General features: G+C 43.0%; 1 protein-coding gene across 1 annotated transcript; it reads left to right on the forward strand.

The window, feature by feature from the left end:
• The first annotated feature begins 11,656 nt into the window (after positions 1-11,656).
• LOC110293759 (ceramide-1-phosphate transfer protein-like) lies at positions 11,657-12,764 on the forward strand. Its single transcript, XM_021161623.2, has 2 exons — positions 11,657-11,965; positions 12,199-12,764. The coding sequence occupies exons 1-2, from the start codon at positions 11,844-11,846 to the stop codon at positions 12,725-12,727; spliced, it is 651 nt and encodes a 216-aa protein (XP_021017282.1). The 5' UTR covers positions 11,657-11,843; the 3' UTR covers positions 12,728-12,764.
• Positions 12,765-17,549: the final 4,785 nt, after the last annotated feature.

A 17,549-nucleotide genomic window follows, 5' to 3' on the forward strand; every position in this document is an offset into this window, starting at 1 on the left:
TAGATAAGTAGGACAGTAAGTTCCAGAGATTTTTTTTAACCTTAATAATATTTTTATTTTAAGTAAAATATAATTACATCACTTTCCTCTTCCCTTTCCTCCTTCTAGCCCCTCCCATGCCCCTCCCATGCCCCTCCCATGCCCCTCCCACGGCCCTCCCACAGCCCTCCCACAGCCCTCCCATGCCCCTCCCATGTGTCCTTTTCCCTGGGATCTCCACCTCCCAGTGCACTCACCCCACTTTCCCCAGGGCTTTGGAGACCGAAATCAAGTCCCCAGACTTGTCTGACAAAACTTATAGGACTGAACCATCTGCCCCCTCAGGAAGAAGAGATTTTCATCTTAGTTTGATGGTGTGGTATTTACCTGAAGAGATGTTGCCCTTTAAAAAGCGTGGGGGCAAAGGGGTAAGAACCAGGCATCCCGACATATGCCTGTAACCATTGTACTTGGGCAGAAAGATCACTGCAACTTCCACGTCAGCTTGGGCTCAGAGAAGCAAAACAAACAAACAACCCACAAGCAAACAACAAAAGCCAAGGGAGGCAAATGAATCCAATCTCCATTCAAGGTTTCTTAGTAAGACAGAGTGGGGAGCAGACTCCAGGATTCCCAAGGACCAGCTCTTGTGTTCCTGGGTCTCTTCTGGGTGGCAGCAGCACTCTTCTGCAACAGCCCTTGCGCCTACCTTGCCTTGGCAAATTCTTTGTAAGCCTTTAAACTCCATCAGACCTGCTCTCATTGTAGTTGCCTCTGCATGGCTCCCAATCCTTCACAATGCCAATTAGCTGGGGCCTGCAGCCCTCCTTGGCACGAGCTGGTCCATTTCCAGTGCCCAGACGCCACCTGCGTCCTGTGGCTGATGCAGGCCCGGGGGCACCTCTGCACAGCCCTTCCTGTCCTCTGCATTTCCCCCCTCATCTCCCCTCGGAGATCGACTGATGTGTAGTTAGGAGAGCCATTTAGTCCAAAATAAAGAATAAAATGTTTTTTTCCTTCTGATAATGTCCCTGCTTCCGTCCCCTGTTATTATGCTCTATAATGCGCCGCGTGCGGCCATTTTGTCATCGCTTTGGGTCATCCTTGCTCACAATTGGTTATTTACTCAGGGGCTTTTGAAATTATTGAGTTGACACATCTGTCAGACGGCGAAAGCAGAAATGCTAAAAGGTCACTTGGAGAGAAACCAGCTGCTTCAGACAAACCTTTCTGCCTCCAAATAGCACAATCATTACAGCCTGACAGATGGGACTCTGCTTTCATCGCCGCTCCAGGCTCTCCTTGCCTTCAGGTATTTAACCACACTACCTCATTGCCAGGTCAGCTGGGCCTCCTCCTAATTACTCACACAATAGGCATCTCCCTGCTTAAGAATAACAACTCCATTTTTCCTAAATAGGAAACCAGTTTCTTCACAGATATGTGCTATCCAGGGCCTTCCACAAACTTTTCTATTAACGGATTAGTTTTGACAGTGGTAAGCGTGTTTCTATTGCTTCTGCAGCCTTCAGTATTCCCTGCAAGGAGAGGCTCTGTCCATGGTGGAAGAGGCTTTTGAAGAGCTCCGAGTAGGTGGTCTCAACGGGTCTCCCTCATTCTCACTCAGTGCTCCTGGATGGGAGGTTTGTGTGTGTGTGTCTGTGTACAATTTGACATGATGCTCAATTTCAACCACACAGGCAGCACAGGAAGACTCTTCCACAAACAAATTCTTCAAAAAAATTTTGGAGGGTACTAATATGCCAATAACTATAATATTGAGCTTTACTCTTTCATAGTAATGAAAAAAATAAATTGATCCACATATGACTATGGGCTTTTTTTCTGGACTGACAGGTGAACTTATTTATTTACCCTCAACTTAAAATGGTGTTTTTGTTTTTGTTTTCTGTAAAAGTACAAAATGGCCTGAAGAAAGTATAAAATCTGCTGTCTGCTTTTGGGGATGCTTTGATGGATGTGTTTATAAAGCATCTTGTTAGGCAAATGAAACAGACTGAAGTAGGAGGAGGAGTGGGAATGGCCTCCTCATTATAACTAGAGTTCTAAAAGCCCCAAACGCCCACTAGGTGAGGCTATCTAGATGTGCCTCTTCAGCCTATTGAGACTTCACACTTCACTAGGGAAATGTTATTGCAAACAGAAATGCAGTTATATCAAACCTTCACCAGCCCGCTGAGTAGTCTTCATCAATTTTCCTCAGTGCTCCTGAGTGGGAGGTGGGGGGGGGAGGGGNGGGGAGGGGGAGGGGGGGGGAAATGACAGGCAGGATTCACCTTGAACTTTGCTGACTTTTCCTTCAGTTTCCTCTTGATCTACCACCTGGACAATCTTCACTTTGCCCCTCTGCATTATCTTTGTTCTTTTATTCTGGGGAAGTCCAGTGATTTGGGGTTGACTTTAGGGACCTCAAACTCCAAGTATAAAGAGTATTAGCAGCAGACAAGCAACTGTACCACATTTCCTATTACCACACAATAAGATCTTAGGAGGCACACGCCACAGCTCGAGTGGAGCCGAGTCAAGACACAGTAAGAAACTGAGAACCGACGGTCTGTGCCAGTAAGACTGGTTATCTTCTCCAACTTACAGGTGACTACTAAAGGACTAACACAAAAACAAAACACAAGTTTGATTATTGGCTTCAGGAAATTCTTGCAAAGTCGGGGAAAATGGACCAGCAGTTCTCTCAGAATAATGGATTTCTCATCTAAGCAATAATTTGAACATCAAACAAAAGTTTGTATTGCTTTGTAACATATTTCTGGGCAGCAGTGTTCCTATCATTCCTAAGGCACTATGATCTAGGCTGGCTCTCTACTTTGGGACTTGGCTTTATGGGAAGACTCATTCAAACTCTATGAATTCCTCTTCTGAACTGTCTCCTCTGAGACACTATGAAATCTCTGTTATGGTGACAATCTTTTCTACAAAGAGTCTGAGATTTTTTTCAACAATATTTTCTGGTGACACTTTTTGGAGGAACTGAGGGACAACAAAGGGGACAGGAGTTTCATTATGAAACAAATCAGAACAGAAAAAGAGAACATTCTGAAGAGACCTGAGGGAAGTTCTGATACAGCTGATTTCCAAATATGAGTGTGTGTGTGTGTGTGTGTGTGTGTTTAGGGGGTGGTAGTCTGTGATACTGTTCCTAGGGAGACAGGAACAAATATCTGCTTACCTGAAGAGACTTTAGTTCATCAGCCTATTCTGTAAGGAGCCCAGACATGCCAGGTTCTGGTTAGGAACCAGAAATGATGAGCTGTTATCTGCAGCACAGAGGAATTTCTTAACTCTCTGTTCCCTGACTTCTTCAGGCTGGGAGTTCTGGCCTCTAAGGGAAACCATTGTTTGAGAGGGGCCACAGTGGCAAAAGGATTTGGGCACATGATTATAGGTCGGAATTTGGTGCATAAACTACCATTTAAAATGGCCTGGGCTTCCTCAAATTTCACTTGTACAAGTGGGCTATGATACCTGTATAATCAGGGCTGTTATAAGGGTAAAAGCTGAAAAGTGATTAGAAAATCAAGTGGCTGTAGTCAAGACTCATTATATGGGGCTATTATTGTCGTTTATTGCTGGTTAGAGCCTAATATAATTAAAAGAGAAGAAACAGAAAGAAAACTTGTATACAAGTATAGTAGAAAATAATTCTGCAAAATTTGGAGCCAATAGTGAAGAACTATACATTTTTCTTTAGACAATCATTGTGTTGGTAATAGGGATGCCATTCTGGTTTTGAAGTATAGAAGCCACATGCTTTGCACCCCTCTGGTAATATATAGGTTGAAAGAAATGAGAGAGAAGTTAACTGGTCAGGTCTGTGTGAGTCGGAACAGTGGCTGTTGGGCTAAGTAAACTGAGGGTAGGGGTGGGGATAATATTTGTAATATTAAAAAGAAAGAATATATGCAAGAGTGACCCCAATGCAAAATTCAGCTTCTTTCAAATGAAGTGTATGGAAGTGTTTTTACATTAAAAATTAGCTTTGTCTGTTCAGTTTAAACGATCTAAAATTTATCGAGTGGATTTTAATCAAAACTTAAAGTTGATCAAGTCCAGTGTGCTAGAATTTTAGTGTATTCCCTGGTTCCAGGAAGCCTGGTCCCAGGAACACTACAAATATGAAATAGATGTTTAAAAACCCGAGTCACCCAATACTGTCTTTTACATTATGTAAGGAATGACCTTGGGATAAAAATCTTTGGACTGGAGTCTGTGCTCTGTGCTGTTTAGTTTATTTCATTTCTGCACATTCTAACAGGGTAAATTTGTACCCAGTGGGGAGCTAAATGAGAGACTGTCACTGTCCTTTTGAGTTCTTATCACCTGAGAAGGAAGCATTACTAAATCTAAGGAATGCAGGGCTTTCTGAGACTTAGCTATTGGCATTCAAATTTATTTAATTTAGCAGGCTTTAATTTGCACTAAACGGAGAAGGCAGGATTCAGAGCAAGCATCAGGTGACACTAATGTTAGTCTAATTGGTCAGATCTGTGTTAATTATCAGGTAACTTGGCTAAATAATACAGCCGTTAGCAGACAAGGACAAAGCGATTATCAGTCTCTTAATAAGGCATCCTCATTGCTTCTCCAGAGGTCTAGCAGCCTCCAGACAGGAGGTACCATTTACAATGGATCTTGTGAGAGATGCTGTTTGTAGTTGAAGGGTGAGCATTAAGAATCCGGATTTAAGGTCAGAAAGGCAAGTGGAAGCACAGTGAGGGAGAGCTCCCTCAAGAGATACCTAGAAGGCAAGTAAGGAATTCTGCTTTACTGTGAAGACTTGAGCCCTGGAATAGGCTGAGAACAACCCACATGCAATCCAAACCACTGTCAACAACTAGTCAATAAAAGATAATCCTTTCCTTCTTTCCACAGCTGCTATCCTTCTATGTAGGCTGCAATTCTTCTGATCTTCTAAACTAACATATGACAGGTGTTTATTTCCATACTATTTATGGTATAATTTGTATTAATTATTCCTGAAAAACACCTGTCTAACATTACAGTGAAGCTAGCTACAATGTAGATACTATTTTAGCATTCTTATGTAGGGAGAGCAACAGAGAGTACAATTAGAGAGATACAGTGGGTATCTGTAGGCTCCAAATTTTTAAGTGGAAATGACCAGTATAGAAGAGATGGACCAGGCAATCTCTTTGTCAGGTTAGGAATCACTGTTAGGATGCTGTGATAGTTAACTTTGACATGCCTGTATCACGAAAGCAAACCCCTGGATATGCCAACAATGGCATTACGGAGAGAATTCACTAGTGGGTAAGACTGACCTGAAAGTGGTGGCACCATCCCATAGGGCGGTGTCCTGGACTATGCTAAAGGAGATGAATCCAGGAGCTCAGAAATGGAGGAATTCTTTCTGCTTGCAGCACTAGCTGGGAGCTGCACCTCTTCTCTTCCATGATCAACTGAAACCACAGGGCACTGCAAATCTATTCTGTACATTGTTTATGCCATGCATTTGCTATAGCAATGGAAATTACAACTAAAATGGGGGTTGGGAGGGAGGAGTTACCAGAACAGTGGAGACATTGCTGTTACCACCTGACCACGTGGGTATTGATAAGGTTTGTTTTCTATGTTAATCAAAAAATTAAAAGGCAGGGGAAAATCTTGAAACTAAGCAGTAGCAGCAGGAAAATTCTAGAACACAGCAGACAGAATCAGCTGGTAGAGAAGTTTTTTTGTTTGTTTGTTTGTTTTTTCTTTTAATTAGAGGTAAGGAAATGCAAATAGCAAGCACACAGAGGGAGACACATTGCAAAGCAGACAGGGATTCAGGAGCCTAAAAATTCTGTCTCTGCTGGAGGGCTGGGGTTTGTAAAGTCTTTGAAGGATCTTCCTCACCTAGTGTAGGGTTGGCTATATTGGACAACACAAAATGGCTGATTGCCCACAAGTATTGTATAAACAAACATATCCTGATCAAGCCTTGATGTCCTCGATTAGTTCATTAGCAGGGACATTTTGCTTCTGGGAGAAAAAAGCCTGATAGGCCTATATTTGAATTACTAGACTTTATCTTGATAAGAAAGCCAACTAGATGAGAAAGCCAACTATCTTGGAAGTTCGACCTTTATTACATAGGCATGAGCCTTCTTTTTATTTCTTTACCTGTCAGGGAATCTGTTCATCTTCTACTCCCTCAGCTCAGAAGCCTGCAAAGAACTTTTTATAGGAAGGATTTTGAAATATTTGGACGCCTGGGCTAGCAAACCCTAGCATGCTATAAGAGTTGTCACCTCAGAAGACAGAAGCCCCCTAGGAAGGCAGACAGCAAAGCATGTGTCCATCAAGTTTCAGGGAGGAATGTGAACTCTGGAAGCCACCCTTGCTCCCCTGTGGCAGGCAGCTTTTTCAGATGTTGTCCATGCCCTAATACTTCCTGGGAGGCAGTCTTAAGGATGATGAGCCAAGGAATCTGCGGGAGGAAATTTTAAGGCAACTCAGCATTCAGGCTGCTGCATGCACATTACTGGTTCTTTCAGGCCAAAACTTTGTACCAGGAATTGAAAGCAAAACCATCCGAGCAGAGAGATCTGGAAAGCTTACAATTTGTCCAGAAAAATTACACGTGTAGAGTTGTGGCCAAGGAAACTGTACGACCTGAAGAGATTAATACCACTAAAGTACCACATCCCAGGAACGGCCTGAACCCACCCATCAGAATTGGAGTAAAATGTGTATCTGAAAGGCCTTCTACAGAGCTGCTAACGCATCCTGATCACAGGGAAGTCACACGAGGAAGTCTTTCCCTGCATTCAGCTACACCAGCATGCAGAGGCTACTGCAGCCATGGACCAAAGGAGTTCAGCTACTGCCCGAGTTGGTGGAGGGCCTGGTTATGTCCCTGTGGTTCCAGAGTTATGAGGTCACTAAAGTATCCACCGAGGTTTCATAGGAATACCTGGGAGACCAGGTGATTGTATCAAAGTCAGGGTACCTAAGAGATCAGTGAGCCAGATTTGGACTTGCTTATTTTTGCATAATTCATGGGTTGAGGAAATTTCAATATGTTGAAATGGTCAAAAGTATCAAAAGGAAAATAATACTTATGCCACAGCATGTTTATAGTGAATTCTAGGCTGTGTTCAAAAGAAGTTTTATTGGAATACTACTACTACATACATTTCTTTACAGACTATTTTTGGTAACCTTTATATCACATTGATAAACTTCAGTAATTGGTATAGAGACTGTATGGTCTGAGAAGCCCAAATGTTTATTATCTGGTTCTTCAAAGCAGAAATCCATTTCATCCTTGCTCAAGAAAGTGAGTTTTTATTTTCAAAACCAGTGTGAAATTTGAAAAAGGAATTCTAGGCCTTTGCTTTTTCCTGCATCACCACCTTGGCTAAGGGTGGAGTCTCTCCTCGTTACTCTGCAGGTTTGTTTAATTACTCACCACAAGTATTGCAGCTGGGCTAACTTTCCACATCTGTGCTAAGCATGTCAGTGACCTCTGCCTCATTTCTGACTGGTCAGGGCCTCCATCACATCTAGAATCCTTATTGAGGAAAATGTCTTCTTAGGTATTTTATTAAATTCATATGTTTAAAATATTTCTCTAGCATAAAATGATGAGACTTCACGGACTCTCTACAGCAGTACAAGAGATCCTGGGTGATGAGTGCTTTAGCCAGATGTTGGCACATGTGTGTACTGAAAGATAAAATTGCTTGAAGATTGTGTATAATCTTACCCCGCCCCCTGCAGCTGAAATCCAAAGTAGCCACTCTATAGACAGTAGCTTCTATTTTTCATATGTAAATATTTTAATATAGTTATCCAAGTTATTGCTAATGTGCCAACTTTTGCCTTTATTAGTATTTATTCATTTTATGTGAAGAGAACAATTCCATGTTTGGCATGCAATAAGCACTCAATAACAGTTCTTTGCCTTTACAAAATATCTGACTGCAGTAACTTAAGGGAAGATAGATGTACTTTGGCTCACAATAGGGGTGGCATGGTAAAGTTTATGGGAGTGGGAGCCTATGGTTAGGGCTCCTGGTATTTCAGGATTCAAAGCAGGGCTGGGCTATCACCTTCACAGGCCACCCTGTATGGTCTATGTTTGCCTGTAAGGACCTATGTCCAAATAGTTACATAACCACTGGGCAGCAAGTGTTCAAACACACAAGTCTCTGGAGAATATTTCATCTGCAGATCGTATCATTTGTTATCATCACCACCATCATCATCACCATCATCACCATTTGCTATCATCATCATCACCATCATTATCATCATCCATTGACTAACGTGTGTGTGTGTGTGTGTGTGTGTGTGTGTGTGTAGATGATCTTTAGGGTGCTGGCTAATATAATGCTATTCCCAACTGAGCGTCACAGCTAGACATCTAATTAGGATGATATGTGTCTAATTTTCCTGTATACAAAACCGAAAGTGAGGTGTTTTCAAGGTGTACTTGAAGCTTGTTAGGAGCTATAGTCTGCAGTCTTGAGAGAATATAGCTGCCGAGATCATAAATGGGGTTCATAGTTGAATGTGCCCAAGAATAAGTCATGTTTTCCAGGCTGAGGCGAGTAAATGAGTCTTCTCTTGCTTCTGTCTTGCAGTGTCTTCAGTTCACCTTCTTCTGTGCTTCGAAGTAAACACTGAGATTGGGAGATAATAGCTCATTGGTACCAAAGTGTTAGTAAATGGGAATCTTAAAAATAATAGAAAATTATTTTTCACAATTCTAGGGGCTATGAGGTCCAATGAGAAGGCACTGTGAGATTCCAGGTCTGGTGAAGGCTCATTCCCTGGACTGCTTGTGAAGTGTTGTCATGGCGTTCTCACATGGGGGAAGGAAGACCTTTTCTCCCTGTGTTTCTGTCTAGTGAGGCCTCCTCATTCCTCTTTATCCTATACTACAGAGAATCAACTCTGCTTATTCTCTATAATTTTTTGTATATATAGAAAGGATAAAAAGTATTGTTTTCTGTGTTGGCGATTGTTGAACCTAGGGCCTCATGAACACTAGGCAAAGGATCTTTACCTGAGCTATATTCCCCAGCTCCAAACTGTTACTGTTTTGAAGTTTACAGTGAGAGAGCCAGCAAGCTAAGAAAGTGCTAAATAGAAGTGGAGGCAGACTGGTGGGAAGATGAAGGCAAGTGCCATTTTTGTTGTTTGTGTAACTAAACACACTCACATACATTATGCCAGTCATAGTCTCATATTTTTTTCTGTGAAGATGGAGCCCACCACTTATTGAAGGTGTGTTCTGCAGTTTACAGGTGGAAGAGGAAACGGTGTAGAAGCTAAAAAGTCTTAAATGTTAACATGGAGAAAAGAAGTGTAAGAAACAAATTTCTTTTGTGTTTGAAGCAAAAAAAGAAAACAAACAGGCTCAGTATGGGGGTCATTTAACATTAAAATAAGAGAAGTAGAAAATATTACAGTCACACAAGGTGTTGATATTCTCTAAAATGAAATAAAAATCTACCAATGGTCAATTTTCTGAAAAGGCATCAAATGGCCGAATGCAAGGACAGTCAGGGGATGGCTGTCTTCAGAAGACTGGGATGCTCATGTGTTCTAAGGCAGGTTCTGGAGAATGTCCTGGTTTGTGTTATGTTGCTGTGATAAACTCTATGACCTAAAGTAACTTGAGAGTAAACGGTTGATTATATACAGGTTACAGTACATTATCAAGGGAAGCGAAGGTAGCAGGTCTGGCAGGAGCTCAAAGCAAAACCATAACAAAACATTGCTTACTGCCTCCCTCTCCCTGGCTTGCTCAGTTTATGTGCTGTCTTAGTTAGGGTTTTACTGCTATAAGGAGACACCATGACCAAGGAAACTCTTACAAGGACAACATTTAATTGGGGCTGGCTTACAGGTTCAGAGGGTCAGTCCATTATCATCAAGGTAGGAACACGGCAGCATCCAGGCAGGCATGGCACAGGAGGAACTGCGAGTTCTACATCTTCATCTAAAGGCTGCTAGCAGAATACTGACTTCCAGGCAGGATGAGGGTCTTATATCCCACACCCACAATGACACAGCTACTCCAACAAGGCCAAACCTACTCCAACAGGGCCACACCCTGGGCTGTGCATATACAAACCACCATACTTTCTATTACAATTCAATATCTCTTTCCTAGGAGAAGCAATGCCCACAGTTGGCTGGACCCTCCTACATAAACTATTAAGAAAGCACCTCTAGGACAGTCTCACAGAAGCAATTCCTTAGCTTTTCTTCTTTCCCAATGACACTAGTTTGTTTCAAGTTGATAAAGACTAACCAGCCCCAGAGGCCTGAATAGAACTGGGAAAATTCCTAATGTTTAGAGTTGATCCAGTGGGAGAACTAGCAATTTTACACCAAGTCGAGCTAGTCAACCTCTCAGCAATGCAGCTAGAGTGTTTACTTCAATGAAAGTCATGGAGTTCTTCATTGATTAAAGAAGTAGATTTTCAGAGAGTTTGTGAAACAAAGAAAGCATGCAAGTTCATATTCTTGGAAAACTTGTTGGCACTTCAGTGCAATATTAAGATGTACAGTGCAGACAGACAAATTGTGATGTTCCGTCTGTGTGGCGATGCAGATGGTTTCTTTCTGAATTCAGGAAGGGTAAGTAAACAGCCTCATTAAGATTAACACAAACTTGAGATCAAGCAGGAAAATAAAATGAATGACCTATATTTAAAAGGTATCTAATTGCTGACAACTCAGTGGGGTTATAAATGTTTTCTTATAGAATGGAAACCTATTGATATTCAGATTTTTTTATTGCTGAAAATAGTTCAGAGGCATTTAAAAGGTTATTAGGGAGACAACAGAGGGCCAGAAAACAAGAAGTCAAAGGAGATTGCGCAGATCTTCTAGAAGCCAATACAGACTAACAAAGCTGCACTAATTCTGTACAGAATTTTGGCCAGTCCAGAACTGTTAGCCAGCAGACATGTCAGGAGCAGAAGGTAGCCATCCTTTTAGTCCATGGTTCCCATTGGCTGCTCCCTCTGGGTAAATTCAAATTTGATACTACTTGCTTTAACCCCTGCCTACTGAGCTCAGCTACCCATCCCTTGTTTTGGCTCAAGACAGCACCCTTTGTTTTCATTGCAGTATCTGGAATCCTTATGCTCACCTCTCATCTTCTGTGGCCCATTCTTAACATAACACACAGGATGATTCTTTTAAATCCAAAATAAAATCACATTGCTTCCAATGGTGTCATCTCAGAGAAGGAGGCAAAGTCTTCACATTGCTCTACTGTGTTCTGTCCTGGAGGCTGCATGAGCAGGCTGCCCACTTATATACTCTCAGTCCCTGTTATCTTTCACCCTTCTGGTCCCTTCAGCCACACTGGGTCCTTGCCTCTGTAAATGTCCAGCAACATCCTCCCTCAGGACCTTTGCACATATCCCTGTGCGAAGAGTACTTCTCTTATCTTCAGGTCTTTGTTCAAACACATTTTTAAAAACGAAACTCACGGGGTTGCAGCTCAAGGTTTCTGCTCAACCGCAGGCTCCGAGCTTGAGGGAAAGCATGGGGATGGGGAATCTTACCTGACATGAACCAGGCAGCAGAGCCACGTCTCTGCAGACCACCGGAGCGGACTGGCAAAGAATCGCCTCCCACAGCAGCCTAATTGTAGCTTTGATCAACCCTCCCCATTGCTGGCCTCTGCTGCACCCTTTGACCTCCACGGGAGTAGAGACCACCACTCCCCCACCATCGGAACCTGTCTCAGATCTTCTTCCCAATCTCTTCCTGAGAAAACGAACCACAGAATGAGCTAATCCACCATGATGACTACACATTCTGTGTGAAACTATTTCAGCTTGTGTTGGAAGATGGATGACTCAGAGAAAGATTTCAACCTTAAAGTCGTCCTGGTCAGCTTCAAGCAGTGTCTCACTGACAAGGGAGAGGTGCTGCTGAACCACTATATTGCCAGCTGGAAGGGACTTGTCAGGTGCGTTTATTGGGGTTGCTCAAGGTAGCAGCTTTGCCAGCCAGAGTCCACATGGGACATCTGCATCCCACATGGCATAGGAGGATGGAACCAGCTAGCAGACTGTTTCCATCTGGCTTTCCTGCCCTTGCCACCAGAAAGACAAGTGCTCCAGCAGGCTCAAGGTATCTTCCCTGTACTACAGGATTGCTTCCAGTATGAGTAGAGCTTCAAATTTATACTTCCTTTCACAGGTTTCTGAACAGCCCGGGGGCTGTCTTCTCATTCATTTCCAAGGATGTGGTCTCAAAGCTACAGATAATGGAGCGTCTGAGAAGCAGCCCACAGTCTGAACACTACACTAGCTTGCAGTCCATGGTAGCCTACGAGGTGAGCAACAAGCTGGTGGACATGGATCACCGTTCCCATCCCCGACACCCTCACTCAGGCTGCCGGACTGTGCTGCGCCTACATCTTGCTCTGCACTGGCTACAGCTGTTCCTGGGTGGCCTGCGCACCAGCTCTGAGGATAGTCGTACCTCCGCACTCTGCAGTGAGGCCTACAATGCCACGCTGGCTAGCTATCACTCCTGGATAGTACATCAAGCTGTCACTGTGGCCTTCTGTGCCTTACCCTCACGTAAGGTCTTCCTTGAGGCCATGAATATGGAGTCCTCTAGGCAAGCAGGGGAGATGCTGGGGGAGGCCCTGCCCTTCATTGAGCATTTGTATGACATCTCCCAGAAGCTCTATGCTGAGCATTCCCTGCTAGACCTGCCCTAGGAGTGGACTTACCCTGTTCAGAACTGGGTTTAGGCAACCTGGGACTACTCCCACAGCAGTGCTTTCTGGATACTACTATCACCCCTGAAAGCTGAGCTTGTTGAGAGCCACAGTCTGTGATAGGAAAGGTATTAGGCAGCTGAACCAAGAAAGGTGGGTGCTGGTCATCCTCTCAGTCCAGGATGAGACAATTGTACTCCAGTTTTGCCCTCCACTTCAGTTTATGTGTGTGTTCAGTCAGTCTTGATGGAAGTGCAGATGGCAAATGGAGAAGATGGGGGCTGAGGGTGTCATGTATCTGCAACAACCCAAGGTTGCTCTACCTCTTGTGTAGAATCTGAAATGTTCTAAGGATACAGGACCCTGGAGCTGTCTTCCTCACAGCCAACATGCCCAGCCAATATGTATCCTCCTGAGCTCATCTTGAGCCTCAGACACACACTGGTACCAGGCAAACAGTCCTGGGCCTATGTGCCTGGGGCCTCTTCATATTCCAAAAGCTGTCTTTGGGTAAGATGAAGTTCCTCTGGCAGTGGCATGAGTACTGAAGGCTCTTTCCCTGCCCTTCACCTGCTTTCTTGATAGTCTCTCTGCATACCAAACAGGCCCTTGTCTTCTTGGAAATGGAAACTATGAAATCAATAGCTGAGACTTCTCTAGGAAAGCCTGCCCTGGTCAGGACAACCTGTTTCACAGCTTCTGTAGTATAGTTCCATCAGCCTTCTGAAGATGGCCTCTTAGAGCACATGCACCCCCAAGATTCTAAGATGTCAATACTAACTGGCCAATCCATACCTCTCTCTAGCCAGCCCTGCTGCTCCTGATGTCTTGGTACCCAGGTGACTTAGGACATGACTGGTGGAAGGAAACTAGGCCCCTTTGTCTGACAGATGGCCATACCCAGCATGGCTGATGTCCAGTGTATAAGACCCTATGCTTTTCCACTGGTCTTAATGTTAAACCCTAGGTCAGTGTCCTCAGCATAGCTGGTGTGTGTAAATGCAAACTTTGGGCCATATCTCTTTCCTTAAGAACTGTGATATATGTAGTATTTCCAACAAATAAATTATACCTACATGAAAAAAAATGAAACTCACCTTTAATAATATCACAGGGGGTGGGAAGGTGTTTCCATCATGAGCTTCCTGGAAGGCCCTATCATTGAGGTGCTTGTTAGCATTTTATTTTGGATTTCTCTCTGAGTGCAATGAGAAGCTACTATAGGATTCTTGAACTGAAGGGTGAATAATGAACATTGGCTGTTAAAAATAAGTTGCTAGATGTGGGAATAAAAGTGAATGGGGGATCCATTGCAGAGACTGCTTAGATAGCTTATCGGTATGGTGGGGCTTAGATCAAAGCGATTCTAGACAGAAGTGGTTAAATTTTGATATACTTCGAGGCAAAGCCAAAAAGATTCTCTGATAGATTTGATGATGCTCGGGACAAGTAAGGGAGAAAATCAAGGAAAATTACAGCGATTTTGGTCTTAATGGCTGTAGAAAGATGCTGTGCACAGAACTGAGGAAAGCTGTGAGCAGAAAAAGTAGTAGGGAAAGATCAATTTAGCTTTAGACATATTGAGTTTGAGATGTCTATTAGACATGTAAGTGACAACGTTGAGTAGCAGTTGGATATACAAATCTGGAGTTCTGAAGAGAGGTCTGGAGTTGAGACATAAATTTGAATGTCATTGGAATGTAGATGATGCTTAGCCCTAGTTTCAGGAAAGCAGAGCATGATGGTAGCAGGACAGGCAGTCACAGGGACATGAGGGCCCAGGAGAGTGGAACGGGAAAGGAGGAGGCCAAGTGAGCCATGCTCTCAATCTTCCCACATCTAGGGGAGACGAAATGCTGGTCTCATAGGCAATCACATGCATTTCAGTGCAACTTGCTTGGTTCAGCAACATGTTGAACTTTTGTAACTTTCCATAACTTTCATACGACTGGGTGACATAAATGATGAAAATTTATTTTACTATAATTATGGATGCTGGAAGTCTGAGGTCAAGCTGCAAGTATGATCCAGTGATGGCAAGGACTCTGTTTAGCTAGCAGTGGCTGTCTCCAGCTATGTGTTTGCCTGGCGGAGACAGCTCTGGCAATGGTATGAGAGTACCATTCCCATTTGGAAAGGTTTCCTTCTAATGGTCTGCTTAACAGCTATCACCCCTTCACCCCCATATGGAGTCACATTGTAGAGTAAACGTTCAAACCAGTGCATTTTGTAAGGCTACAACTCAGTTCTCAGCACTGTTCCTCAGGCCACCAAATTGAGTTCATTCTAGAAATCCACAAAGTCTTAGCTTGGCTCAGCACCAATTCTAAAAATGAGGCCTTATTTAAATATTTAAACCATACATGGATAAGATTCAAGGTACCATTCATTCATGGGATGGAAAAATTCTAGAACAGGGGAAATGGGAGCAAGGATTTATACATAGACTCAAAATACCTTTTGTGCAAAGGTTCAGGTTCATTCACTTCCCATGTGTAAACTCCTTTGAGATGTCAGGATGTGAGCTCCTGGTGTCTTCTAATATCAAGAGAGAAGCCATGTGGATGTCACATAAGAGGCCCACGATCACAGAAGACCAGGGCCTGTTGTTTGGTGCTCAAGGGGAGTTATCTAGAGTCAAGGCAGAGCTTATTGCTGTGGAATGAGGCTAGGGTGACAGAGTGGTAGTAATGGAGAACGTGTGTGTGTTTATGTGTGTGTGTGAGTGGGGGGGGGTGGTTGGTGAGTGTGGTGACTAGAATGAATTACTATGAAACTAAAGGGATGCTAAATAGCATGTCAGAGGCCAGGATAATTTAGGAAGGAGCTTTACGGATTGGCTTCCCTTTCCTTAGTTAATCTTCTATGACTATTTAAAAGTAATTCTGATATATTCTTCTAATACTATAATTCATTCTAAAATGGTATTCTACAATAGGCAACAGGGATTTGTATGCAAATTGATGTTTAAACAATAACAGGGAGCCAAGGTCTTTACACTGAAGAGAAGTTGAACAGCTATGCTATAAAGACCTGCTAGCAGATCCTCTTTTGATCTGATGCAAAGAAGGAAAAGTTGAAGCCATAGACAATGGAAGTGGGCAGGACTGTTACTAAAGAAGATGCTGGGAAAATCAAATCAAACCAAAACATACATGAGATTTAAGCAACAAATAAGAAATGTGCCAAAGCCAGACACTCTCCTATGTTCTGAAGCACAAAAGATTTAGAACAGACCAACTCCTTATAACCTGGGATCAGGGTGTGTATTAGTCAGGGTTCTCTTGAGGGAAGGAACTGATAGAACACACAGACACAGACACACACAGAGACACACACACACATACAGACACACACACACAAACACACACACATACCAAGGATTTGTTAGAGTTGCTGATAGGCTGCTGTCCAGCTAGTATAACAATTGCTGTCTCCCAGTGGAAAGGCCAAGCTGTTGAGTCCACAGGCTGGAAGTCTCAGCTAGTTTTCAGTATATGAATTCCTAAAGAAGTAGGCTCTAATACCAGTCAAGCAACAGTGAGGACAAACAGGCAAAGAACAAAACCTTCCTTTTTCCCTGTCCTGTATATAGGCTGCCATGAGAAGGTGTGGCTCAGATTAAAGGTGAGTCTTCCAGCCTCAAGTGATATGGATTTAAGGTGGGTCTTCCTACCTGAAATCATCCAGTTAACTAAAAATTATTCACAGGTATGTCCAGTGGTTTGAGTGTTTAGTTAATTGAAGATGTAGTCAAGTTAACAACCATGATGAACTATCAAAAATGTTAAGAATAAAGACATAAGTAAATAAAATGGTTCTTATAACAGGTAAAATGACAATCTTTTAGAAGAATATGAGATTTTTTTAAAAAAGAACATCAATTTTTTAAAATTAGATATTTTCTTCATTTACATTTCAAATGCTATCCCAAAAGTCCCCCCATACACTCCCCTCCCACTCCCCTACCCACCCACTCCACTTCTTGGCCCTGGTGTTCCCCTGTACTGAGGTATATAAAGTTTGCAAGACCTAGGGGCCTCTCTTCCCAATGATGGCCGACTAGGCCATCTTCTGTTACCTATGCAGCTAGAGACACGAGCTCTGGGGGTACCGATTAGTTCATATTGTTGTTCCACCTATAGGGTTGCAGACCCCTTTAGCTCCTTGGGTACTTTCTCTAGCTCTTCCATTAGGGGCCCTGTGTACCATCCAATAGCTAACTGTGAAATCCACTTATGTGTTTGCCAGGCACCGGCATAGCCTCACAAGAGACAGCTATATCAGGGTACTTTCAGCAAAATCTTGCTGGCTTATGCAATAGTGTCTGCGTTTGAAGGCTGATTATGGGCTGGATCCCCAGGTATGGCAGTCTCTAGATGGTCCATCTCAGTTCCAAACTTTGTCTCTGTAACTCTTTCCATGGGTGTTTTGTTCCCAATTCTAAGAAGGGGCAAAGTGAACACACTTTGGTCTTCCTTATTCTTGAGTTTCATGTGTTTTGCCACATGTATCTTGGGTATTCTAAGTTTGGGGCTAATATCCACTTATCAGTGAGTACATATCATGTGAGTTCTTTTGTGATTAGGTTACCTCACTCAGGATGATGCCCTCCAGGTCCATCCATTTGGCTAGGAATTTCATAAATTCATTCTTTTTAATAGCTGAGTAGTAATCCATTGTGTAAATGTATCACATTTTCTGTATCCATTCCTCTGTTGAGGGATATCTGGGTTCTTTCCAGCTTCTGGCTATTATAAATAAGGCTGCTATGAACATAGTGGAGCATGTGTCCTTCTTACCAGTTAGAACATCTTCTGTA

The sequence above is a fragment of the Mus caroli genome, chromosome 4 (assembly GCF_900094665.2).
Source record: "Mus caroli chromosome 4, CAROLI_EIJ_v1.1, whole genome shotgun sequence".
Taxonomy (NCBI): Eukaryota; Metazoa; Chordata; class Mammalia; order Rodentia; family Muridae; genus Mus; species Mus caroli.

Coding starts and splice junctions, on each gene's coding strand:
- LOC110293759 (XM_021161623.2), top strand. CDS start 11,844: ATGGATGACTCAGAGAAAGATTTCAACCTTAAAGTCGTCCTGGTCAGC. Junction 11,966..12,198: donor AGCTGGAAGGGACTTGTCAG/GTGCGTTTATTG, acceptor TTCCTTTCACAG/GTTTCTGAACAGCCCGGGGG.